General features: G+C 38.0%; 1 protein-coding gene across 1 annotated transcript in view; it reads left to right on the top strand.

Moving 5' to 3' along the window:
• The first annotated feature begins 8,759 nt into the window (after positions 1–8,759).
• The window catches only part of prkg2 (protein kinase cGMP-dependent 2), an 82,532-nt gene continuing 64,844 nt past the window's right edge, over positions 8,760–26,447 (top strand). Inside the window, exons 1-2 of the mRNA XM_028806012.2 lie at positions 8,760–8,958; positions 22,636–23,175. Coding sequence (XP_028661845.1) covers positions 22,649–23,175 — 527 coding nt within the window. The 5' untranslated portion in view covers positions 8,760–8,958; positions 22,636–22,648. The remainder of the gene's footprint in view (positions 8,959–22,635; positions 23,176–26,447) is intronic.

The raw sequence follows: 26,447 nt of genomic DNA, 5'->3' as shown, positions 1-26,447 counted from the left end.
ATCTATCTATCTATCTATCTATCTATCTATCTATCTATCTATCTATCTATCTATCTATCTATCTATCTATCTATCTATCTATCTATCTATCTATCTATCTATCTATCTATCTACATCTCATACCATCAGAGATTACGGAGAGTCTATACGGTTTCCTACAATATGAAAGGTACAGTATGTTGGTGAAAAACATCAGTTCATACAAAATCCTTCAACACCTTATGTCTAAACACACCTGAATACTCCAGTCCAGCAGTAATTGCATGGATTTGGCATTGTAAACAGATGATTAAAGTTGAGAAAGCCTCTTGAGATGAATTCCTCATTACAGCTAGATGATCTGTTTATTGTAAAGATTACTATTCTAAATAAAGATTATTTATTGTAAATCCAGGAAGTCTACAAATAAAATATACACATGGAGGAGAAGCAGACTATGCAACTTGATCAGGGTCACGCGGTGACTCACAAACAGAAACTGAAGTGGCAGCTATGGTGTCATTTTAGCCACAACAGAACACTGCCTGCATTAGTATTTGCTTGTCCATGCTGGAGTCCAACAATGCTGACAGAGTGTCTCCTTACAATTCCAAGAGCAAAACTTAAAAGAAGTGGTGAGGCGGCCTTCTGCTGTTATGCACCTAAGATCTGGAATGGCCGGCCAATAGGAATTCGCCAGGCTAATACAGTGGAGCACTTTAAAAAACTACTGAAAACACATTACTTTAACATGGCCTTCTCATAACTTCACTGTAAATTAAATCCTGATACTCTGTATATCCAATTCATTATAATAACTATTCATGGTGGCTCTAAAATCTGTACTAACCCCTACTCTCTCTTCTGTTTTCTTTTCCGGTGTCCTTTTGGTGGTGGCACAACCACCACCATCTACTCAAAGTACCATGATGTTCCAACAATGATGGATGGATTAAAAGCCAGAAGTCTGTATGACCATCACCATCAAGTGATTCTGTGAGAACCCTAACTACAAAGAGGACTATTTCACTTACAGTATGTTAGGTAGAATGCCCAGAGGGGACTGGGCGGTCTCGTGGCCTGGAACCCCTGCAGATTTTTTTTTTTCTCCAGCCGTCTGGAGTTTTTTTTTTTTGTTTTTTCTGTCCACCCTGGCCATCGGACCTTACTCCTTTCTATGTTAACTAATGTTGTCTTATTTTAATTTCTTATTTTGTCTGTTATTTTTCTTTTCTTCATTATGTAAAGCACTTTGAGCTACTTTTTGTATGAAAATGTGCTATATAAATAAATGTTGTTGTTGTTGTTGTTGTATTAATAAACCTACAATATAAAACAGAATATTTATCATTAGACTGAAATAAGAAGAGCCATTCCCAAGAAGGAAACATAAACCCAAAGTACAACTTGGCAGCCACAGACAGCAATTACCAGGTATAACTAATCAACCTTAGTTGCAAAAGTAGGTCTTCTGCTTATGCAGTATTTTTAATATCTGGATAATCTGATTGGTGGTTTACCTGAACTGTCTTATCAGTATCCACTTGGAGATCAGGCCAACAATGTGTCACCCTCCATTATTTTTCTAAGAGGCAGCTGCAAAGGCAGATTGGTAGGGGAGGTGCAGTGAAGCGAGATAATTAAAACGGAAGGAAGACAACATAATTGGAATGTGTACTATAAGGAAATTATATGGTTTAAGCTTTGGCTGTTTTCCTTTTAAGAAACTGTCATTTTTTTGTTAAAGAAACATTGACATAACTAATACAGTGTACATTTGGCAACCAGTGTGGCTCAGTGGTTAAAGGATAGGATCTGCAATATTCCTTTGTGTACACACACTCAGTTAACATTTACTTTTGATTTATTCCCTTTATAAATTTCCAATTTAGCCTTTCAAGTTAAACAAGAGGAGTAAATTTGCAAGAAACAGCTTAGGAATAAAACACATTGAGGCCTGAAACTTGCTGTGTATATTATTGAGGGCAGTGTAATGCTTGACATGACTTAAGGTATTTACTTGACTATGCATTTGCCTACCTCTCATCTTTATAATACTACCACACCAACCATAATTTGTGTTACTTATTGTGATTAATTTCATTCTTAATTTTACACTATATTTCACATAGAAGTATTTAATTAAGCTATAACATCATCAGGTCAAAGTACAGGATGTTTTTGGAAATGTTTTTGAGTAGATGTTTATGGTGGATACCGAAAACCAATTTTTCTAGTACATAAATCGAAATAGTAATGATTGGTAATGTACACTTAAAGAATGATCAACAAACAAATGTGTTAAAATATTATTAAAATACAGTACAACAAGAATGTGAAAACAAAAAAGAAAATAAATCACACCTTACAAAATCAAAATTTACTTATTGTATTTTTCCAAACTGTCTTAAAACAGTTTGGTATCAGGCCTTTGTGTTCAGTATCAGCAAGAAATTCCTGTGCCTCATAACTGCATAAATCAAAATAAATGTTAAAAAGTGTTTGAAGATAGAAGCCAGCAAAGATGCTTAGAGTAAAATAAATGAGCACAGCAGTGGTGTGGTTAAAGTTGTACAATCGCAGGCAAACCTGCTCTCTTTGGAGATGCCAGATTATAGAATTGTTAATAGCCCATAGGCATGTCAGAGTCTTTTCCAAAACCACAAGATTAGGTAAATTCTGTTTTTACTGCAATTAGCCATTTTTATGGAGATTTTACTCTGTTTAAAGCAGTGGGGATCCTATCTTGATGGAAACACATAAGAAAGACATGAGTGTGCACACTGGTAATTAACTACATGCTGTGCAGAACAGGATTCCCTTCAAATGAAGAGATGCATTCTGCTTAACAGATTAGCACATTTTACACCAAGAAGATGTTACTTTATTTTAGATGGCCATATCCTATCTCTTAAAAGTAGCCCAAAATATTCTTTGGAATTTCCAAAACTATTCGATAAAAGTACAACTCACCTTTATTTATTGGTTCCTCATAGAAAATATTAAGCTGGGTGGGAAAACTACCCAAATAGCAAACACTGCACCCCAGAGAAAGCATGGGGTGAGTAAGTGATACTCGTGATTAGTCTAATCAGCTGCGTGCAATGAACAAGAGTGTACAGGTGGGCAACTGCAAAGCATGAGGTACAAAAATGCAGTATATCTTGGCATAAATACAATATGCTTATAAAAATATCAAGCGTGTCATTGATTTTGGCAGACGTTAAACCAGGGGTGGGCAGATTCAGCCCTGGAGGGCCGCAGTGGCTGCAGGTTTTTGTTCCAACCCATTTGCTTAATAAGAAGCACTTATTGCTCAAGTAACACTTCTGCTTCACTTTAGTTGTCTTGCTTGTTAAGATTTTGGACCCTTATTGCTTATTTTAGTCTTAAACAGCTGAAGTCTTGGTTTTTAATTGCTCCTTATTAGCAATAAGATGCAAATAACAAAAGAAACCAGCATTTCTCCATTTAGCTTGTTACCATTTACACCTGTGAAGATTTATCATGCACTATTGGGTTTAATTAAATACTTGGAAGGAAAGTGAAGAGAAAAAAGTGAAGCACTGAGAATAACTCGTCTGTTTTAGACTTCAGATCATTTGGATGATATCCTTAGAAAGGAAAAAAAAATCTAGAATATGGGAATGACCTGACAGGGCAGAGTTAAAGCACTAACAAGCCATGAAATTAAATAATTGACAAGGATTGTTTTTTAATTAAGCAACTGGGTTGAAACAAAAACCTGCAGCCACTACGGCTCTCCAGGACTGACTTTGCCCACCCGTGCTTTAAACACCGTGCATAAATACCAGACAATAGAAAGTTCTGTATTCCATGTCCTTGATATTATATTCATGTAAGTTCTTTTGAGTAATTTGCATTATTTCAGTTCTAGGTCTGTTCGCATGATATGCAAAAAGGGTCTAATATTGTCTTCTGTCTGTTTGTCTATCCACATGAAATCAACTTGACCGATTTTGTTCAGACCTGGTACACATATTCTTTATGGTAATATGTCAGAAAAGCTCAGTTTTCATTGAGATATCTCAAATAGAACATACTGTAGAAATTTTTGAAATCTGAAGATCCTCAGTTCAAGTTAGAGAAACGCTAGCAAAGTCGGGCATGTGGGCAGCAACTTGCACAAAACTCTGCAAAACCAAATCATTTCTCAAGGTGCTTGAAGTCATACCAGGTACGTCAAATCAGATTTGGTTAAGCTGAAAATTTCTACAAAGAGTTAATTCAGTACTGGGTACTTCTTTAAAAATTTTGCATGTTTAAGAAATGTGAAATGAAAATTACTATGGTCTCAACATCTGACAGCAAACATCTAACTGTATATAAATTAATGCAACTTTTGTGTAATTTCCAGTGGAATTTATGAAAAGCTATTTCAGCCACCACAATCCTATTTTAGCTCAGTTTTAACTTCAATATTTGTAGTACTGGGGTGTTGTACCATGTTAGCCATTATGAATGTAGAGAAAAGCCAAGCAAAATGACATCTTTTATTGGCTAACTAAAAAGATTACAATATGCAAGCTTTCAAGGCAACTCAGGCCCCTTCTTCAGGCAAGATTCTGGCAACTTTTATGCATTTTATCTAATATTGAAGTCAGAATTGTTTAAAAATTGCAAAGAAATTCAATGATACAGTTAATAAAGTCCATTTCCTCATGTCTTAGGTATCCTAACATAACCACTTTATTAAAACACTAGTTCATATTGCACAGAGAAAGAGATGCTGTTGTTGACATGTGACCTTAATTTAACTCAGTGTCTCACATCTTGTACATACTAGTGTTCTTTTTACTTGCCTTTTGAATTTTGCACTTGTCTATCTTTAGTGTTTTTCCAGTTTTGAAGATGGTCAGAATGTTATTCTAGGTCTGTTGCTGCTAGCTCATGCAATGCTGCCCCTCTTATTCATACAGTTTTCTTAAGAACCCAGGGTGTGGAACCTATTCTAACAGCATCAGGAATGGCAACAACCAATTTAGGAATGAGTTTTCCAGACAAAGGAAGAGTGACCCGGTGGCTGAAGCACTAACTATAAACCAAAAGGTTGTCAATACAATCCTCACCTGTTGAATTTTTGTGTAACCCTGACCAAGTACCCTATTTTGCCTGTGCTCTAATTTTAGAAATAAATAAACAGATATTTTCTACACTTGTGAATTTTAAACAATTTTGGAAACAAAATATCAGCTATCTTCTTATATGATACGCTACCGTGGCTGTCCATTTGTCTGTCCAGGATTTTAAATCACCTGTAGCTTGCAAACCGTTTGAACTATTGACCTGAAATTTGGTACACAAATACTACCTGACGTCTACTATCCACTTTCGGGGTGATGATTGACCTCCAAGGTTATTCCTCTTTTTATTTTTATTTTATTGTAGAATCAACTCTCAGCAGCAGCCACTGTTCTCATCCCTACCACCTTCTCCATCACTTACCCTACCTCTTCATATCTTAAATCATTCTTGAAGCAGATTGAAGACTTAAGTGCCAGCTGAAGTGAAAAATTAAGAAAAACGTACAAAGTAATTGCAACACAAACACTGACTTAATCAGTTTTAATGCGAAAAGATGCCGATGGAAGAAGAGGGCCACTAGGGTGGAGAAAAGAAGAGCTGCTCAGGAAGCAGCAAGCGCATCAACCTCTGAGCAAACGAATGCTAAATGTACAGAGAAAAAGGAGGAAAACTATAAGTCAAGTGTATTCACTGCACGTTATCATGCAGCCCGCTGTTACAGATGAAATATGAATGTTAATTAGTAGTCAGCTAGACACCAATCTATTAACTACACATAGTGGGTTTTCCATTTGGTAGCATTAGCAGATGACAGTATTCTCAAGCTGGATCACTGGAGGAGTTCTTTAAATCACCAACCACTTGCAGAAGTTCAAATAGAAGTTTTGTTTTTAGTGAGATTGCAAAACATATGAGTACATATTGGGTGGGTTATTAGGTCAGACTGTGGGAAGTTAATGACACTGGATTAGGGTTGAACGTCTGTACACTGCAAAGAGTAAATCAGGGACCCTCGTATAAGTATATAATAACAGTCTGAAAGTTCCTATACATTCCTGAATACAGCCATCTTCACTTGGTTACAGGTTGTGAGGGAGAGCATAAAAAGTCAAACTATATATTGGGATTAAAGAGACACTTCATTTAAGGGTGGCTTAAGAATAGTTTATCAAATCAAAATTAAAAGAAAAGGGGTACCCCAAAAAGTTTCCTTTATGTGTGTTAATTTACAGCATCAACCTCTCTTTGGTTTTGAAGCTATGAAGCTGACACAGTTCAGACTGTTCCCATGATTACCCAAATGTGCCATTGATTGAATCAGGACACTAGGAGGAGAGAGGGCTCAGGGTCACTGTGGAGGTAGGAAGGCCCCCTTTACAATTGCATGGCTGTAATATACATGGCTGTCTGTGACAGAAATCATCTACAGAGGACTCTGGCCACCTACTCTGTCTCTCTCTCAAGGCCTTTGATAACATTCGGGTTTTTGTCTCCTAGTGTGTCATGTTATATCTTCTTAGGAGTGAATGCAGAATTTAGACAGAGTGGGGTGACATGTACAACCTATTGTTCCTTACTCTGATAAATGGACTGATTTAATGTAACAAAATAGATGGATGAATTGATGGATGTATGCATTTTCACAAAAAAAAAATGTAGCTAGCTGTTGAACATTTTTGATACATCTTATGGTGAAAAGCATGCAATGCAATGACAAACACTGGCAGTACAATGGGTCATACTGAAGTTCTTTGTGACTTTAAATGTTGCACTGTCATAAAATGTTACCTCTGCCACAAGTCAGTACATGACATTACTGCTCTAGTCAACTGTAAGTGCTATTATTGTGAAGTGGAAACATCTCGGAGCTACATCAGCTAATCCACATCAAATCACAAAGCATCACCCCCAAGCATTCAAGCACATAGTGTGCAAAAATCCATCCTCTGCTGCATTCCTCACACCAGAGTTCCAAACTGCTTCTGGAAGCACCATCAGCACAAGCATTGGAAACTTTGTGAAGTGGGTTTCCATGGCCTAGCAGCTGCACACTAGCTTCAGATCATTATGTACAATGCCACGTGTTGGTTGGAGTGGTGTAAAGCACACTACCATTGGACTCTGGGGCAATGGAAATGTGTTCTCTGGAGTGATGAATCACACTTCACTATCTGATGTGACAGTGTACCAGTCTGATGGATGAATCTGGGCTTGGCACATGCCAGGACAACGCTACCTTCTGGGCTACTCTAAATCTTGACGTAGGAGGAATATTGGTCTGGAGCGGTTTTTTGGGATTTATAGGCTTCTTGGCTCCAGTGAAGAGTATTGTCAATGCCACAGCAGGCAGTCTTTTAGGAAATTGTGCACCTCCAGCTTTGTGGCAACAGTTTGGCATACTGCTCCAGTCTGACCGTGCCCTTGCGTACAAAGCCAGTCATGGGCCGATTAATCTAGTGTAGAGGAATACGAGTGGTCTGCACAATGCCCTTACCTCAATGCTATTGAACACCTTTGGGATGAACTGGAATGCCAACTGCTTGCTAAGTCTTCTCATCTAAAACCAGTACCTGGTCTCACAAATATCCTTTTGGCTGAAAGGGCACAATCTATATGTTATCCACACAAGCAGCATTACCTTCATAGATTTGTAATACTAATTACTATTTTTCCATTTTTATTTATTGTATATTGTGGCAGCTGAAAGATCTCACTTCAGATGGGCAAGGCTAGATGACTGCATGGCAACTTCTAGTTCGGCAGTACCGGGGAGAGCTTCATTTTCAAAGTTTCCTTAAGAATGAAGAAGGGTGGAGATTTTGAGACGAAATGAAAAACAAAAGCCTGATGGTGAAGTTGGCACTTTTTATTCTTCTTGGTGGAATAATGGAGAGCGGGTGGGGTTGGGAGAGAAAGAGAGAGATCGGCCATATGTTACCGGCTAGTCCAGTACTGTCTATTAATGTCCCCAGCGCCTGTTTGTTGTTTTATGAGACATTTCCCATGGCCCATAATGGCAGGACAATGTAGGTAGGGACATTAGACTGTTGGTATACGTCTTTATTATTTATTCTTGTTCAATAAATAAGCCAGTTGTTGGGCTGGCTGAACTATTACTTGCTGTGTGTGTGCTTTATTTGCATCACTATGGTCACCACAATATCTCTTGTCCATGTAATCAACGTTTTGGCCTCACAATTTACATATCATCCAGAAAATGAGGAGTATTCTCTACCTAGTTCCCAAAAAAGTAATGTTATGCCCGTAAGACGTGCTCAGATCATAACCGAAATTGTAGTGCATCTCATATCTCATGAATTTGTTTCCATCCAGTCGATAAAATTACCTTTATTGGACAAGATGACGTACAATACGATAATAACCTTATAGCCGTTTTAGGGGTGATTTTAACGTGACATCTGGATAACGGTAATGGTAACTGTCCTTCGTACATCTAGTCCAAATTTGAATTATGTTCTTCGTTGAAAGTCTGACCAGAAACAAATACAGTTAAATGAAAGAGATTTTTTAAAATATCAAGCTCTTAGTTAAACAGAAAACATGTCTACAATCTCGTCAGATGATCTGATTAGGTTCTATAAATGGATGGATGGACGGGTGGATCATCTTACCATCCACGAGGGACGCATTTCCATGCAGATCGATAAAGCGCAGCATCCTGTCTTATGTGGCAGCTCACCTCCCAGAGCGCAGAGTCGCTGCCGTGCGGCGCCGCTGAACAAACCTTCGCTTAAATCGGCCTTGAATGCAACGCTGGAGGTTCACCGCCCGCTTTGTCAAAGCCAATACAAGGATTTAGCAGGACGGGTTACATACATGGCTGGCTTTGAAACAAGAAAATAAAAGGCACGAATGGAGTAGAGTGTCTGGATAATTCTGTGCGCACCTGCGAGTCTCCGCTTAGACAGAAAGGTAAGCGTGTCAAGTTTATAACGGGTCTTCCCGTCCAGACAGAACGAGAAATGCAAGTATACCGTGAGTAGATAGAAGGGAGAGTGACAGTTAAAGAAAAAAAAGAAAGGGCTTAGTATAACAGACATTGTGATTTAATGGGGAAGTTTTGTTCTTATCGTTTACTCTGCTCTTTACGTTTCCTTATATCTCATTACTAAAATTGAACGGTTTAATTGCTTAAATTCATACAGCAATTTTCTAACCCTACAAACATTACATGTTCCTTCCGTTGATATTATTAGCTTTATAAGTTGTTTGCAATATCGAATTTCCTTGTTACAAAATAAGTTTCATACAGGCAATTCTATTGCATCTTCAGTTTCTAAACCTTTCAAACAAAGAGAAAAGCGGATTTTTATTATCTGAACAGGACTATAATTTGTGTACAACATACCAGTTAACACGATTTCATTTACTGCCATTGACCGGCGAGTGCCCCTGCGCAAGAAAGAAAGACATATGCGTGACATTGTGAAATTTAAACAGTGGTAATATGGTGTTCCTATCCTTAAGAGCAAAATTTTACCTTTTATAGTGGCGCGGGGCGGCACGGTGGCGCAGTGGGTAGCGCTGCTGCCTCGCAGTTGGGAGACTTGGGTTCGCTTCCCGGGTCCTCCCTGCGTGGACTTTGCATGTTCTCCCCGTGTCTGCGTGGGTTTCCTCCCATAGACCAAAGACATGCAGGTTAGGTGGATTGCCGATTCTAAATTGGCCCTAGTGTGTGCTTGGTGTATGGGTGTGTTTGTGTGTGTCCTGCGGTGGGTTGGCACCCTGCCCAGGATTGGTTCCTGCCTTATGCCTTGTGTTGGCTGGGATTGGCTCCAGGTGACCCTGTGTTCGGATTCAGCGGGTTGGTGTGTTTTTCCATTTTTGTCGATGCTATTTAAATTGCTTGACTTTACACATTTTTCTCCTTACAGTTCTGATACTTATGAAATTAAAAATTAAATCAACGTATAATCGACACATAAACTCCCTGATAAAATAGGGTACTATATATAGCGTCATGCACGACTACAAAGACTCTAAGATAAAAGTAAGACTCGTATTGTTACCACAAATAAAGGTTAAAGTACACTTTTCGTGCATTTTCAGTGTTTTTTAATATGCAATTATTACTTTCCTATAACCTTGACGAACGTCGTTTTCTAAACTAATTGTCCCTTTCCATCCATTCATTTTCCAAACCCGGTATCCTAAGCAGGTTCGCGGGGATTCCGGAGCCTAACCCGTCAAGCTCCCTGGACCGGACACCACTCGATCGCTGGGTGAAAACACACACACACACACACACATACACACAGGGGGGCAGCAATTCAGCATCACCCGTTCACCTAAACTGTAAGTCTTTGGACTGTGGGATGAAACTTGAGCTCCACATTGGGAGAACATGTAAACTGTATGCAGGGATGCGAACCCCGATCTCATACTGTAAACTATTCAATTACAATACCAGGAGCTTGTTGGCCATATTAAGTACAGGTTGTAATGCAAAACCACCGTGAATTGTGTGTCTGATTTACAGATTTGCTTTGACTTTATCAGTAAAATTTGTTACATTTGTTAATAAAATTAACATCTTTAAAGAGTATAAGCTAGCAATGTCTGCCTGCTTGTCTGTCTATTTTATAGTATTGCTATTTGCTTTTGAAATGCCCAATGATTATATACTGTATTTGATTCATTGCTCTTATTTTAACTGCCTGTGGTGACTTCTGTCAATAAAAATATAAAAACTGGAAGCGTCTACCACTATGCTCAGCATTGAAAAATACTTATAATCAAGCAACATCTTGAACATAAAAGACAAAAAAAAATGTCTCTTTGGATACTTTGAGTGACATTAGTCGACAAGAGGACATATTAAAAGCCATCCAGACCTCGATAGCCTGAAAAGGAATGACATCCATTAGCCATTGTAAAAAGGCACTATATTCATGCCTGACCCGACACAGACTCACACCGGAGGCAGGTATAAAACAAAGAAACTTTTATTTTTCTTCACCTGTGGCGCACGTCTTCCATGTGACCCCCACAGGCACAACACAATGACACTCCTCCGTCAAGCTTATTCGCCCTCCTCCTCCTCCTCCTCCCGTCTCTCCCTCTCGAGTGGTGGCTGCTGGCCCCTTTTATAGTCCACCCGGAAGTGCTCCAGGTAGTTGACCATAGACATACATAGATAGACGCCGCATTCACTGTGTTGCCCAGTCGACACGATACGTCAGCGCGTCCACCATACTGCGAGTGGCAAAAGTGCCATTTAAACTAATACAGGTAGACGTAGAAACCAGGTTTTCTGATGAAAAACCAATAACGTTTAAATCAGTATCGTTTACATACAACAGATTTTGGCGAATCATTTAAATGCAATTATTTATATCCATTTATACACTAATAATGGCAATTATTATTATTAAATAATTCCTCCCATATAAGTAACATTTCTTGGACTGCCTTCTTCCATCTTCGATACATTTCTAGACTGTCCTGTTCTTATGCAACACAGTACTGAAGTATTGGTTAATGCCCGAGTCACCTCACGTATAGATTACTGTAATGCTATTCTATCTGGCATCCCACAAAAACTTATCCATTGCTTACAACTTATTCATAATTCTGCTGCCAGTATAATAACCTGCTGTTCTAAATCCACTGAACATATTACACAGATTCTCTCTCAGCTTCACTGGCTCCCTGTTAACTACCCAATACAATACAAAATGCTGCTCTTAACATTTAAAGCTCTCCACAACCTCACTGATCTCCAACAGACTTTCACTCCCTCTTGGTCATGCAGATCCTCATCTGCAGCTCTACTTTCTGTACCGCACATCAAACTCAGTTCTACGGGAGCTCGAGCGTCTCTCATAGTGCTCCTCAACTCGGGAATTCTCTTCCCTCTCATATACGTCAGCTCGATTCAATAACACATTTTAAAACTGCCCTCAAAACTTATCTTTTGAAACTGGCATACCAATTGTGAATTTTGCACTGTTACTACCAGTTATATTTGTTTGTCTTTCTTTTAACAGTGAAATGGTACACTCAATGACAAAAATAAACAATTTTATTATATACAGATTGGCTTAATAATTTCTGAAAACATTTCACTCATTCCTCTCTCAATCTCTCTCTCTCACACACACGCGCACACACACACAATGTGGTTACTTAAATATATACAGGATAGGATCTAAAATCCATGAAACAGAACTGTCTTACATAGCTTTTTCCGTGTGTTGCCACTCTGTAATTTGAGACTATTCAGTCTGGTATGGTGCAGCCTTAGTTTGTGGAAGACAGACACAACCAAAGACATGAGCATAAAATGACGGTTGTCAATTTCAAACTGTGTTTCTTCAATGTGCTCCTTGAGAAAATAACACATCATCTGAACCAATCTCAGCCTGAACAAACTGATTGATCAAAGATCCACTGACAGCTTGCCTTAATGTCGACTGTCGGATAACACGCTCAGCTACTTTGACCTCCTTGACTGTACCCTCAGAAGGAATCATCAAACCTCCTTTGTTTTTTAATGTGAGCAAGTGGTAGCTTTGATCATATGATGCCGATACAGCATCTGTTACCAGACTAGCACGGCACACATCACAGGACAGCTTTCTCAAAATCCCGTCTAAGGGCTACCTCACACTGCTTCCTGAGGTGGATTTCTGTGGGAAACCTTCAAAGTTTGAGAAATGTTAACAGCTAACAACAATCTACATACTTAGTGACTAAATACGTTTAGCCAAAACGTTGTTTGGAGGCTCACTTGAGCACATAAATGCATAGCTTTGCTAGCTTAGCCTGGCGTAGCTAAAGTTAAGATTATAAAATGGGATTTTCTAATGGCCAAATATAACCAAAACAATTGTTCAGCTTTACCAATGAAATGTAATCCCCCGGGATCTGGTTTGGAGCATATAACGGTTTGTACAATCCCAAGCAGCACATGTGTGGGACATCTTTATCCATTACTTCATTCCACAGCAGTGCCACTCGCAATATGGCGGTGACGTTGACATACGATGCTGCTGGTCATGCGGCATCTAGTAATTCTATGTCTATGTGGTTGACTGCCGAGTTCTGGCTGCACTTCTGGGTGTGGCGAATATACAGCCCATACGGGCTCAGGAGTTCCAGCTGCAGCACCCCCTGGCGGCGCCTGCGGGACCCAACAGGGCTGCACCCAACTCCAATTCCCATGGAGCCCTGCGGGAAACCAAGGCACCGCTCCAACCCAGGGGGGCGGCCATCTAGTGTCCAGTGGGAGGTATTGCACAGTCCATGGCTGCTCCCCCTGAACATATAACGAAGGGGCGTCCCGGCCGTCCGCCACACCATGTAGACAAAAATATGGAAGCAGTTTCCAAGAGACTTTACTCTTGAGTCAATAAATGGATGAATGCAGAAGTCCTACATGCATGGAGAAAAAGTAACAAAACATAAAATTCTGAAATTTGTCTGTAGGGTATAAAATGTTGTTAAAAAAATTAGTTGACAGAGCTGTTTTATAGTACTAAGCCTTTTCAGTAATAAAGAGAGAGCAAATTATTCATGTCAAATATGTTCATTTTCCATTATCAAGTATCATGAGTTTTCAAGACAATAATAAATTCCACTAGCAATAAAACATTCAAATGCTGAACTACAGTATATTAACACGTGTTGTTTCAAAATCTAGCATTTTAAAGCTTTTTATACCTTGTACATGCACACGTTTAGATTCCTTCTTTCCTTCCTTCATGTTTCAAACCTGTTGTTCCGAGCTGGATGTTATCCCAGCAGCATTAGTTGTAGATCTCAATTTAATGTTGACTGGTTGTTTTGTTAATTCTTTAAACATAATGTTGTCTTCTAGGAAGGGGTGACAGAGCGGAGCAGTGGCTAAAAGTTCCAAGTTTAAGTTCTTACTTGGGCAGTACCATGATGGAGTTTGCATGTTTCTCTCTAGGTTGGTGTGGCTTTTCCTCTAAGTTTTCCAGTTTTATTACCATATTTGAAGATGTATATGGCAGGTTAATTGCAGCTTTAAACTATCCCAGTATGAGTAAGAATAGCTTTACCCATGAGGGTCCCTAGAGGTAGACTGGTGCTCCTTATGGTTTGATTCCTGCTTTTCTCCCAGAACAGGCACTTGCTTCCCCATAGCTCCCCAAATGGAGAACCAGATTAGAAAATAGATGGATGGTTATCTTCCAAAATATTGCTTTATAACAACTTCAGAAAATGCAATCGCTTGTGAGTTAATTGCAGATAAACGATATCTTGTAAAGCATTGCCCAGGTGAAGATTCTCTATACTTACTATAGTGAAAGTGATTTCAAATAGTTTTTAAGTTGGAGATTTGCTACAATGCACAGCATTATATTTACTGCCATTTTAAACATGTTACAAAATTAACATATTAATGAAAGCATTTTCAAATACGAATGCACATGTGGCCCGAGCACTCGTAAAGCCGAGGCAGTGGAAGTTGAAGTAATGATGTGCTCTTTAAAGCTCTTGTGTTGTGTGTCTCCATGAAACGCCTTCATCCCTATGTGCTTCTTGGAGCTTGTTGAAGTGTCACACTTTTAAAAGAGCACCTCAGGTTTATTATCTGCTCACATATGCATTATCTAGGACTCATCAAGTGCCCCTCTGATGCACTCACTGCAGATCACCAACAAAAGAGAACAATTTTGGAAGTAAAAAAAATTCTCAATGATTGTATTCCATTGCAATATACAAACTGATGTTTGGGAAATATTTCTTGAACATGCATAGTCAGAATAGGCTTTATACTTCAGGCTAGTGTAAGTTCTAGAGCAGTGGTTGCAAGTTTTTATTCCAACAAGTCAATCATTTTCCCCCTGTAAATGATTTATTAGTTAAATAGCTGGTCCTTTTTTCTTTTTTATTCTGCATTAAAAAAGATCAGCAAGGTGCAATGTACATTCATAAGACATTGAGAAATATTCATATTTTTTGTTATAGTTCTAAATTTATAACCCTCTTTTACTCCTTTCCTATCACTTTTTATTTTCTTTTGAGTTTGTTGCCTTGTATTTATTCTAATTTGAAAATAAAAACAAGCAAATGTCCCCGGTGCTCCTCCACCCCAAAAGTCCAGCCATCATTTAAAGGAGTGAACAACCCTACTGTAGCCTGTTGCCCCCAATATACATCAGGGGTCCTTGTCCACTGCAGAGAACACTTTACTACCCTTTAGCAGATTGTAGGCCTTTCTCTGCATTACCAGTCGCTCCTCGCTAACTTTCAACAACCTCAGCTCACAGAATTAACCATTCCCGGGGCACTTATTACTTATTTTAATGACCTTAGTGGCATTATAGCCCTGGCTCTGGCATCAGGATAAATCTCCCAGTTTCCAGGGTTCTATAATTCTTATTTTGCTAGGACATTATAAACCCCAATTGGTCTCAAAACTGGCTGCTGCCTACACTCCATTTACATTGGGTACTGATATCCTAAAACTGTTCAAATGTGTCTAAGGCTTCATTTTTGCTGTCTAATGTACAAAGTTTGGTTTATTTTTTTCCACTCCTTATATATACTGTAGTACACAGCTGCTGCTTTAATCCATCAAACCCCTAAGCATACCTGTGGGCACAATAGCTGTCTTTTAAAATTATTGTATAGGGATTGTCTTCATTTAGGTGAGCTTTTATATTTGAAAAATAGCCATATTAAATATGTAAATATATTTGCATAATTTTTTTTTCTCAACAAAAGATGGTAATGCTTTGCATTTTTTGAAAAGAAAGCTTGATGTAAAATATTCAGTATAATAGATAAGCTAACCAGTATTTTTTAAGCAGGCTAACCCTATAAATGGAGCATGAAGCAGCAGGACTCTTGGGCAAGGTAGAAACAGGCCATGGAGATGAAAGTGATATGGGCTGATCCCTGGCAAGCAAAGCCACACCAAATCAAATTCCTTATTCAAGTTGGGCATTATGTCTTGTTCATCCCATTCAACCTTTATAGCTGAATAGAGTTGAGACTGTTGCTGCTTGTTGTATTCCAAGAAAGCAATCTTGGAGTACAACTTCAGATGGTGCCTAAAAAACATGTCAATGTTTGGGAAAATATTGCTGAAGGATTTTTTTAGGAATCATCTACAGGCAAATCAAACCATGACATTTGTCAGAGATGGAGAGTGGCATAGAACAAGAAACAAACCACCTACTGGAATTCTCACATCTGCATTTGACCAGAAGCTCATGAATAACATTCCTGTGGTGGTGGGCTTCAGGGTTTTTTTGCTTGACAGTCACTTCACAAAACATTCACTGAATTAAACAGCACCGAGGAGGTAGAGAGCCATCTTTAGTTTCACTGGGGTGACAAAGAAAGCCTCAAGATGGCTCTGGATGAGAAGAGCAAGTCCGTGGGGATGTGAAGCATATGCTACTTGAACTCAAATTGCTGCTTGATCAACCATGGCTGGATTGCCTGGGCCAGGGTGTCTGATCTTGAAAGACCGGAAACACCCAATGACTCCAGATCATATCACTTATCGTGTGTTCAAGTGCATCATGAGATGTGTTCTTGAAATTGCACTATATTACCCAAAATTTAATGATTTCTGCCCTCTGTTTGTTTTGTGCACAGCTTTCACACTACCAGGATTTCCCAAATCCTTCTTATATTATAAATTTTCTAAAACCAGCCCGCCACTGTGTAATGACACCTATTTATTTATTTAGCAGATGCTTTTATCCAAAGCATCTCATAAACCACAAATGCTGACGGCATAGCTGTAGCTATGCCACTATTCAAAAGCTACCGAATGTGGAGTATCACTTATCCATTAGGGCCAGTTAACTAGTTGTATTAAAAGCTTAAGGGAGAAAAACTAAAGTGAAACATCACACTATAATTTAGTGAATAGCAAGCAAATTACAAGCAATGAGAAAGTACTTCAGGTACTAAATAATAATAATAATAATACATTTTATGTATATAGCAATAATTAAAGTGAGTCTTTAAGAAGGGTATCAGTCCTCAGGGACTAGATAAAGTATCAATAGGGCATCAGTCATTTTCAAAAACAGGAGGAGTACTCAGCTGTTCTGTTCAAGGTTAGACAGCTGTTTCACCACGCAGGTTCAATTGTCATATAAATGAGATGTGGATATCCAAATGTACAGTATATACAGTGTCGTGTGAGGTTACCTGGTAAGTTCCCAAAGTCCAGTAGCTCCCATGGTTCAGTAGCCCTGGACAGCAGCACTAGGGTTTTGAATTTGTTGAATGTTACCAAGTCTCACTATGGAAATAGTGTGAATGTTTTGATTTTTCCCTATACGCAGAAAAAAACTGGCCTCAAACCAAAGTTTCACAGACTAAACACACCATGGGGAGCAACGTCACATATCTGTGCCAAGTTCCAAAAATGCTTCCTATGGGAACTTCCCTAATAAAGCACAGGTATAGTCACTAAATAAAGTTCCACAAGGGAAAACATTTGGAACAAAATATAGCTTGTGGTGGTCGCCTGTACAAATGGGAAATCTAAGCAAAATCTGGCAGAGATAAATCTCTCCTCCAATCCCTCCTCATAGCTCATACCTCTCAGTCCCAGAATTAGACTAGCTGCTCTCCTCTGGGCTTTCTTTAGTGCTGCTATGTCATTTATGGAATATGGACACCAAAACTGTGCAAAGTTCTCCAGGTGAGGCCTCACTGGTGCCTTATAAAGCTTAAGCATAAACTCCCTTGACTTGTACTCCACACATAGTGCTATATAACCTGATATCTGACAGTGACAAGTCCAATATGACTCCTAGATTCTTCCCATAGGCAAACCTTCAAGTTTGAAATCTTCCATTTACTATTAAAATCTAACATTTTTATAATTCCTATTTGTAACATCTTACGTGGGATGTTCAAAAAGTTTCCCCATTTTTGTATTTTTATTGGAAACAGTAAAGGCAGGAGGAGAAGTAATTGGGCATTAAAAAGTTGGTATGACGCTGGTGAAATTGCATCACAAAGGAAGGCAACTGTAGAAAAGTGATGTTATCTGTTTTTAAAATTCTTAATAAACAGTTAAAAAAAGTACAGAAACTTTCTAAATGTCCCTCGTACATTTACTCACATTATATTTTGTCTTCCACAAATTTGCCCAGCCTGCTATCCAGGTTCCTTGTAATAATTTATTTGATTGTGCATTACCTGTCCTTCCACCTGGTTTGGTATCATCATGCAAACTTAACCAGCATATACTTTATATTCTTGCCTAAATCACATATATTAAAAAAGCAGCATTCCCCACACTGATCACTCAGAGACACCCTTTCTAACATCACCTAATTGTGATTCTCTTTATCATAACCATTTGCTTCATGTGATTGAGTTAAATTTGTACCTACATAAACATATCATTTAGTTTGATCACTAACCTTCTCTATGGAACCTTATCAAAAAGCTTCTGAAAATCAAGATAAGAATGTGAAGCTTCTTACTGTAGGTGTACAAAGTGATCGGCACATTTCAATTCCTCTCCTTCCAGGTAAAGATGTGCATTGCAATTCTTACCCATCACCATCACTTTGGTCTTGTCTTTGTTGAGGTAAAGTCCAATGTCTTGGCCATTCTAATGCACCTTTCTCAGCTGCATTTGAAAATAATACTCTTCTAATATTAATAATAATAATAATAATAATAATAATAATAATTCATTTTATGTAAAGAAGCCTTTCAATTCACTCAAGGTCACCTTACAAAAGGGTGCAGCCAAGAGATTTAAATAAGAAGATCTAAGAGTACGAGCAGGTGTATAAAAATGTAGCAGATCTGAAAGATATGAAGATGCCAGGTGTAAATCATTAGTAATTTTAACCAAAGCTGTCTCGGTACTATGGAAAGAACGAAAACCACACTGAAACTGCTCAAATAGATCATTATCAGTAAGATACTCTTGTACCTATGCTGAAATTGTTTTTTCAAGCATTTTAGATTTCAAATTGGTCAAAAATTCAGATTATCAGGGTCAGCACCTGGTTTCTTTAAAGTAGGAGTTATAGTAGCTATCTTATGAGCTGAAGGAATAGAACCAGAAAAATGCAATGGATGTACAATATCACTTATTAATGAGATAACAGAAGGCAGACACGCTTTTATCAAATGAGTGGGAATTAGATCTAACTGAGAAGTGGAAGATTTAGATTTTTTAATGAGATCAGATAGTTCAGAGACAAAAGGGAATGGGAATTTGAGCAGGGCCTACCAGAGGCAAGGTTAAGAGTATTGTGTAGTGTACATGCCAATGATGTCAGTTGCTGGTGAATGCTGCTAATTTGTGAATTAAATAATTTCATAAAAATATCACATTGTGCAGTTTAGTAATGGTGAGGTGCAGCGGCATTAGATGACTGTAGAACTCTATTAACAGTAGAAAAAAAAAGCTCTAGAATTCCCTTCATCTAACCTAAACTGTTCTGCATAGTAGGCAGATTTAGCAGCAGAAACAACATCTTTATAAAAAAGTAAATGATGATTTTTTTTTTATGTTTAGCAAACCCTGACTTAGCTGACACACATTGCAGTCTATGGCCTTTAGCTTTAAGCTGATGTAGCTCAGGGGTGTACCAAGGAGCAAAGCAGGTAAAAGAAACAGACCGAGATTTTAAAGGAACACAGTTGTGTAGTAGGCTATGTAATCTATCATTGTAATAGGAAACCAGTTCATCAGTTGTGGAAAAATTGTCTTTACATTGGTGGTTATCAGTTCCATTGCAAGGAGTAGGTACGTGGATATTCTTAATGTTTCAAAATGAAATAGAGTGATATTGCTTAGTTTTGGAGAGTGTTATGATCAGATATGGGCAGACCTGATGTAGTACAATTAAGAGGAGTTACACCAGTGCAACAAATAAGATCAAGAATGTGACCTTTACAGTGTGTAGAAAAATCAATATACTGTTGTAAGCCTAAACTGTCAAGACAAGACATAAAATCCATCACAAGAGAGTTATTAACATTATCCACATGGATATTCAAATCACTCACCAACATAACATTAGGTGACAGAGCACAAAGAGAAGTTAAAAAACTTGAAAGTTTGTTTAAAAAGTCCTTATTAGGTTTGGGTGGTTTGTAATCAGTGGCTAGTAACATAGGAATGGGCCCATTGATATGTAGAACAATGGACTCAAACAAAAGTGTATACAGGTGGAGCCACTGAAGACACTTTCCAGTTGTTGTTGTAAACTACCGCAAGACCACCCCCTCTACCAGAGGCTCGAAGCTGACAGGTGTAGGCAAACCCATGGGGCACAGCCTGATTCAAATATAAAAAGTCATTAGGTTTCTGCCAGGTTTCAACAAGACACATAATCATATTTATGAATGTTGCAAAGATCACAAACTAATGGACTCTTATTCGGATATTAAAAAGTCCAACAGCAATGCTATTAACAGCGGATTTATCATTAGCTGTCCTACCAAGCTTAGTCTGCACGCTGCAATTGGCAGTCTGGTCAGATTTCCTTGAGCATCACTGGTTGGAAGACCCAAAAAGATCATATTGGGTGTGTGTCATTGAAACTGAAGTTCCGACGGGACCCATGATGAATGTATCTCTAACAGACATAATGAATGATGTCCACATGCTGGTACAATTCTGGGGGAGGCTCAGCAGAGTGGAAGTGTAGCTAGAAAAGTTTAGCTGCCATGTACTGAAATAAGTGAGTAACAAAATGGAGTAAGGGAGAAAGAATAATCCAAGCAATAATAATCTAGAGAGACAAGATGTTGAAGAGCATAGTTGATGATGACAACCCGTCGACAGCCAGATGAAGAAGCAAGAAATCCAGCGACCAAGTAAATCCACAGATGATCCAGAACAAAATCATATTATTTGTTTCAAAATCAAAATTATTTTTATTTAAAATGTGAGCTATGGTTTGTTATCAAGGAACAATAACACAATAGCAATAAACAAGAATAAAAATACAGCGAAAAATAAAAATAGTGGCAAGCAACGGCAGCCAGTCATGCCAGCATTCACTTCTGGATGAGACTGACAGAGAGCAAAACTGCCAGCAAAACTATGTTATCTACAGGTCTTTAATATGCGATTCACTGTACCACCACCCCTCCCTATTCCAGCACTTCCAGTTTTCCATGATCTTTCCCAGGATTGCCACAAATAATAATGGGACATTGGCTCTCCTGCCTATTGTGTCCCTTACTCATTCACTCAGATCTTTCTTAGTCTTGACTACTGACACTGTCATGTCAGAGGCTTCATCCTGTGATGTTCCCATATTTGAGCTGTGCGATCCTTCATGTCATATGGAGTTAAACACTTTCTTAAAAGTTAATGAAGCAGTAGTAGAGGCTTTCCGATTTATTAGTGTTTCTGTATTAAACAATCAAAGCATCAAAATCTGTTGAATGTAACTCCTACTTCAACTGAAGCCTGAAAGTTCCTGGCTTAAATTCTCTTCAAGTGCTCCTCTCAGTCTGCCCTGCAGAATGTTCAACATTATTTTGCATAAGTGTGAAATCACTGTTATTGTTCAATAATTTTGATAATTCATCAAATTGACTTTCTTTGATAATGTCACCATAATGGATCTAAATCAGCCTTTTGGTCATCTCACTGTTTCACCTATTTTCCATTTAGTCTAAGAAAAACATTTTTTTAAAAACTGCTGTCATTAACATTGCTCACTGGTTTTGATATTACATTTTATATTTTGTTGCCATTTTTGGTTTTATGAGTGTAATACCTTACTTACAGTGCAGTAACCAGGTGGCCTGTATGATTGGGAATATATATGTAGGGTAATTTTGTAGTTGTGTGGAGCTGTTATGATTGCTAACAGGATGAAAGATTTTCATTTCTGTGATTTTTCTAATGCCAGTATTACAGCAGAGAATTTGAAAATATAATTAAAAAATAAATGTAATAAGCTAATCAATCAAGCACCATCCTTTGTTCCCGCAAGCCACCCATAAATGAGCTTAAATTCCACTTGCTCTACTTGAATCTGTGATAAAACCAGGAACTCTGGGCTGGAAATGGTACAGTGAGGAAAAAGTAACTATAAGCACAATTCTATGGCTATAAACAAAGCTACCTTATATATGCAATGTTTCGTCTGTTCAGCACTGTTGTGGATGTGACTTGATTGAATAAAAAAAGCCAAACAATATTATGTATTTTCTTAGAAGAAAAAGTATACATATTAGCAAAAAATCTGTTAGAGGGTGTGTGCTCTCTTAACTCATACAGTATTTATGACAAGTGAAGGCACTGAGTGAAAAGGCCTTCCAATCTGCATTTAAGCTTTAATGGGTGGTAAAAGGGCATCATCACATCTGGAGGGGACATCACTGAGCACCCCATTATCTATGTGGTGTGGATCTGAATGTAAGGTTAGAAGAATGTAATCAATTCAATTAGTAATGAGATGGCAAGATGGAGACATTTGATATTTATACAATCTCATGGTAGCCATTTTTACTGTAAGTCTATATATAAACATTTCAGAAATTAATTAAACAAGCAAAATACAGTATGTGTAATACTAAATATCCAATATGGAGTTCATTTGTAGCCTACACTGTGAATGTTTATGTATTTATAAGTTACATTTGTTTCCACAGATCACCAAGCACAATGGGGAATGGATCAGTTAAACCAAAACAGTCAAAGCAGCCAGATGGGACAGTTAATCGCTCAATCAACACAAACGGAAACAGACTTTTTAAAGATTCAGGGCCAAGTTTAAATATAAAAAATACTGCAGATATTTTGAGGATAAAAGTTTTAGATCTTGAAAAAGAAACTAAAAGGAAAGACGACGAACTCTGGGATAAAGATTTCAAAATCAAAGGACTGCAGGATCAGCTTGCCAAGCAGACAAAAACAATCTCTGAGCTTACTGAAGAACTTCAAAACAAGTGTATTCAACTTAATAAACTTCAAGATGTCATCATTACACAAAGTGGGGGTAATCTTCATCCATCACCCATCAAAGCTGCAGCCAGGATCAACCAGCAAGTCAGCAGCTTGATTAAGGACACCTTTAATAGAAGGAAGGGAGCCAAAGAGGGCGTCTCAGCTGAACCCACTTCAAGAACGTACGATACGAGCAAGCTGCCTGAATTTTCCTTTGAAAAAGTGAGAGTTCACAAAGATTCCAAGTATGTTTTTTGCTATTGAAAAAGATGGAAATTCATCTAAAAATGTTTACATGGTTTATTTTAGTCATTGATGCATTTAAAATATAATGTATGCTCAAGCTGATGATTATATTAAAGATGCAAACAAGCCTTTAAACTATACAGTATAAACTTTGGAAACAAACCTGATTTAGAAAAATATCGGGAGTGGTCTCCTCTAGACTTTCTCGTATACTCAGATATGGGGATGGATATTTGAGGAGTAAACCACAAGATAATGATTATATTTTTATATTATGTACATTAAAGAACCATAAACAACAAATCAAATCAAATTAATTTTATATTGAACAATTATTATAAAAGTAAAGTTGAATAAATCGGACTCTGCAGCTGCACGAATAAAAAGTAAAGAACCACTTCCGGTTAATGGAAATAGCCCAAATGCTGACAGAAATCTACGTTTTGTACCTACTACTTGTATGCAAAATTTGGCTGACCTAAGTGAAAGCGTACTCAAGTTATCATGTTTACATACACACACAGAGACAGACAGTCACGCAGACAGACATAATTCCAAAAATGCTATTTTCTGGGTGGGGGTCGATTTGTTTCAAACCAGTTTTGTTAAACTTGACTTGCATGTATGGAATGTCTTTTGATTTTAATAAAATAAAATATTAATAAAAAATGTAAAAAAAATTTTAAAATGGTATTTTCAGATTCAGGGAGGTCTAAAACATCGAGATTCATCAAAATCTCGAAATGGAATTTTTGCATAATTTCAATACTTTCCCTATACTTCATATATGAGAAAGTCGGAGGTCTAAAACGTCGAGATTCATCAAAATCTTGACATTGAATCTTTCAACGATTGCAATACTTTCCCTATACTTCATATACAAGAAAGTAAAAATGGTATGCAAGTGAGAATAGTGTACATAAGTTGTGATCACACCTTACAATTTCCATAATAAGCATAACCACTTTTACCATTCTTTGTTGGTCAATTACTAATGCAGCGGGCTGATGTCCCATCCAGGACTGTTTCCTGTCTTGCACCCAGTACTGCCAGGATAGGCTTCAACCTAATGTGAACCTAAATTAGATTAAGCAAGACAGAGAATATTATGTAACAGGTTAACTTAAAGATTGTGTAGAAAAAGAACATAAGTGTAGATGTATTCAATAAACATACTGTATATACATACAATTTAATATTTACAAAGAGTGAATATTACAGTTTTGTCCAGGATTACAAAGTACTTGCATATGCCTGGAGTTTAATTTTACATTTACTTGCAAAGAAAAGAGAAGGCATGGCACCTTGAGTGAGCACAATACAGGAAATCCCTGAAATCTACACAATTCAATCAGAAAAGGCCGATAATCAGAGTGTCATTGATACTCAGATGCCACTTGTAATTATAAGAGATAATCATATTTCATTGATAAGGACAAAGTGAAAATTGAGTGAGTTTTTTATTTACAGTTCTGTATCAGTGTTATTAAGTGAGAAAGTGAGAACAGATCAATCAGTGTTGTTTGAATGCTCCAGTCAGTCCTGTTGCTAACAGAAATATGATCCTTCATTTAATACACTATGTGTTTGTTTATTAAAAGTGGTCTGGCCATGCCATTAATCTTCATCAGTGGAGACTAAATCCCAGTAGGAGTTTGCTAGTGAGAAAATGAGGCTTGTGGAAGAAGCTTTGTCTCATTATTCTGCATAGTTATTGTTCTGGGAAAATACACCATTCTTAACAGTGGTTTCTTAAAAATATCATTAGTATGAAATGAAACAGGCTGACAACTTACATAAGTAAAAAGAAAAAGAACAAAAAATCATGTTATGTCTAATCCATCTCATGAACTGGGTTTGACTTATCCCTAACGAATGGACGACCAGCTAATGATCCCTAATGTCATTTTATTAAAATCATTAAGACAGGAAGTTTTGGTGTGTGGATCTGTGGGAGTCGCACCACATCCCTCAGTCACCCACGTTTACACAAAGAGTCGGGCACAGCTGCTGTAACAATCAACAGTGTAGTGTTCAGTGTGGGCATTCATGTCAGTACAATTTTCAACAGTTGCGCTTTAATAGCATAAGAACTCTCAAATCCATCCATTTTCCAACCCTCTGAATCCGAACACAGGGTCACGGGGGTCTGCTGGAGCCAATCCCAGCCAACACAGGGCACAAGGCAGGAACCAATCCTTGGCAGGGTGCCAACCCACCGCAGGACACACACAAACACACCCACACACCAAGCACACACTAGGGCCAATTTAAAATCGCCAGTCCACCTAACCTGCATGTCTTTGGACTGTGGGAGGAAACCGGAGCGCCCGGAGGAAACCCATGCAGACACGGGGAGAACATGCAAACTCCACGCAGGGAGGACCCGGGAAGCGAACCCAGGTCTCCTAATTGCGAGGCAGCAGCGCTACCACTGCGCCACCGTGCCGCCCGAACTCTCAAATGTTAAAGCTTAAAATGATTAAATTATTTTAAAAGCAAGCTTCATTTATTTTCTCTCAGAATTAAATGAATAGGTCATGATTTTCTTACTCCACACCCATCAGAGAAGAAACAGACAGAAAACATGGAGAAACTATGAGGTATCCACCTTGAGAAAATGTGTGTAATTCAACACAATATAACACAACATGCTTCAACCTCCTTAATCTAATGCAGAGTCTTGGGGAGCTGTCAGTGGCTGCATCTGGTGCAAGACAGCAACTAACCCTATGTGTTGCTCCAGACCTCTGCAGTGTATATAGTCTGTTTATACAAAATAAGGTGCAAATCATTAATATGAAAGCAAATAACACCAACAAAAATATTACAGCTTATTCTCAGCTTCATACTTAAAGCATACCACACAGAAGAACATAATTTGTATTTAAAACTTAATTCCAAATATTTTGCATCTGACCCCCAAAGGTCATACAAAAAGACAATTTCCCCTCAGGAAATAAATAAAGAATATCAAATGAAAAAAATATATTACAGTGAAGTCTGCCTTTTGGTATTCAAATCGCATGCTAAAAAACATTCACTTGCATTTACCAGCATGGATCACTAAAGTCAATTAGATCACAAGTTGTGGTCAACAAATACAGAGTGATAAAAATTGGGCAGGCGAATGTCATGATAAATAATAATAATTAAACCAAATAACCCATATCAGTTTTATTTGCACAATACGCTTTCATTCTGTTTAAGACAAAGCATGTGAATTCTACATAAATACTGAATTGAAATAGAAATTCGAATTAAAGTGTGT

This window comes from Erpetoichthys calabaricus, chromosome 7 (assembly GCF_900747795.2).
Source record: "Erpetoichthys calabaricus chromosome 7, fErpCal1.3, whole genome shotgun sequence".
NCBI classification, from domain to species: Eukaryota; Metazoa; Chordata; class Cladistia; order Polypteriformes; family Polypteridae; genus Erpetoichthys; species Erpetoichthys calabaricus.
The sequence above is the reverse complement of the archived record's forward strand: the minus strand, read 5'-3'. Positions and strand labels throughout refer to the sequence as shown.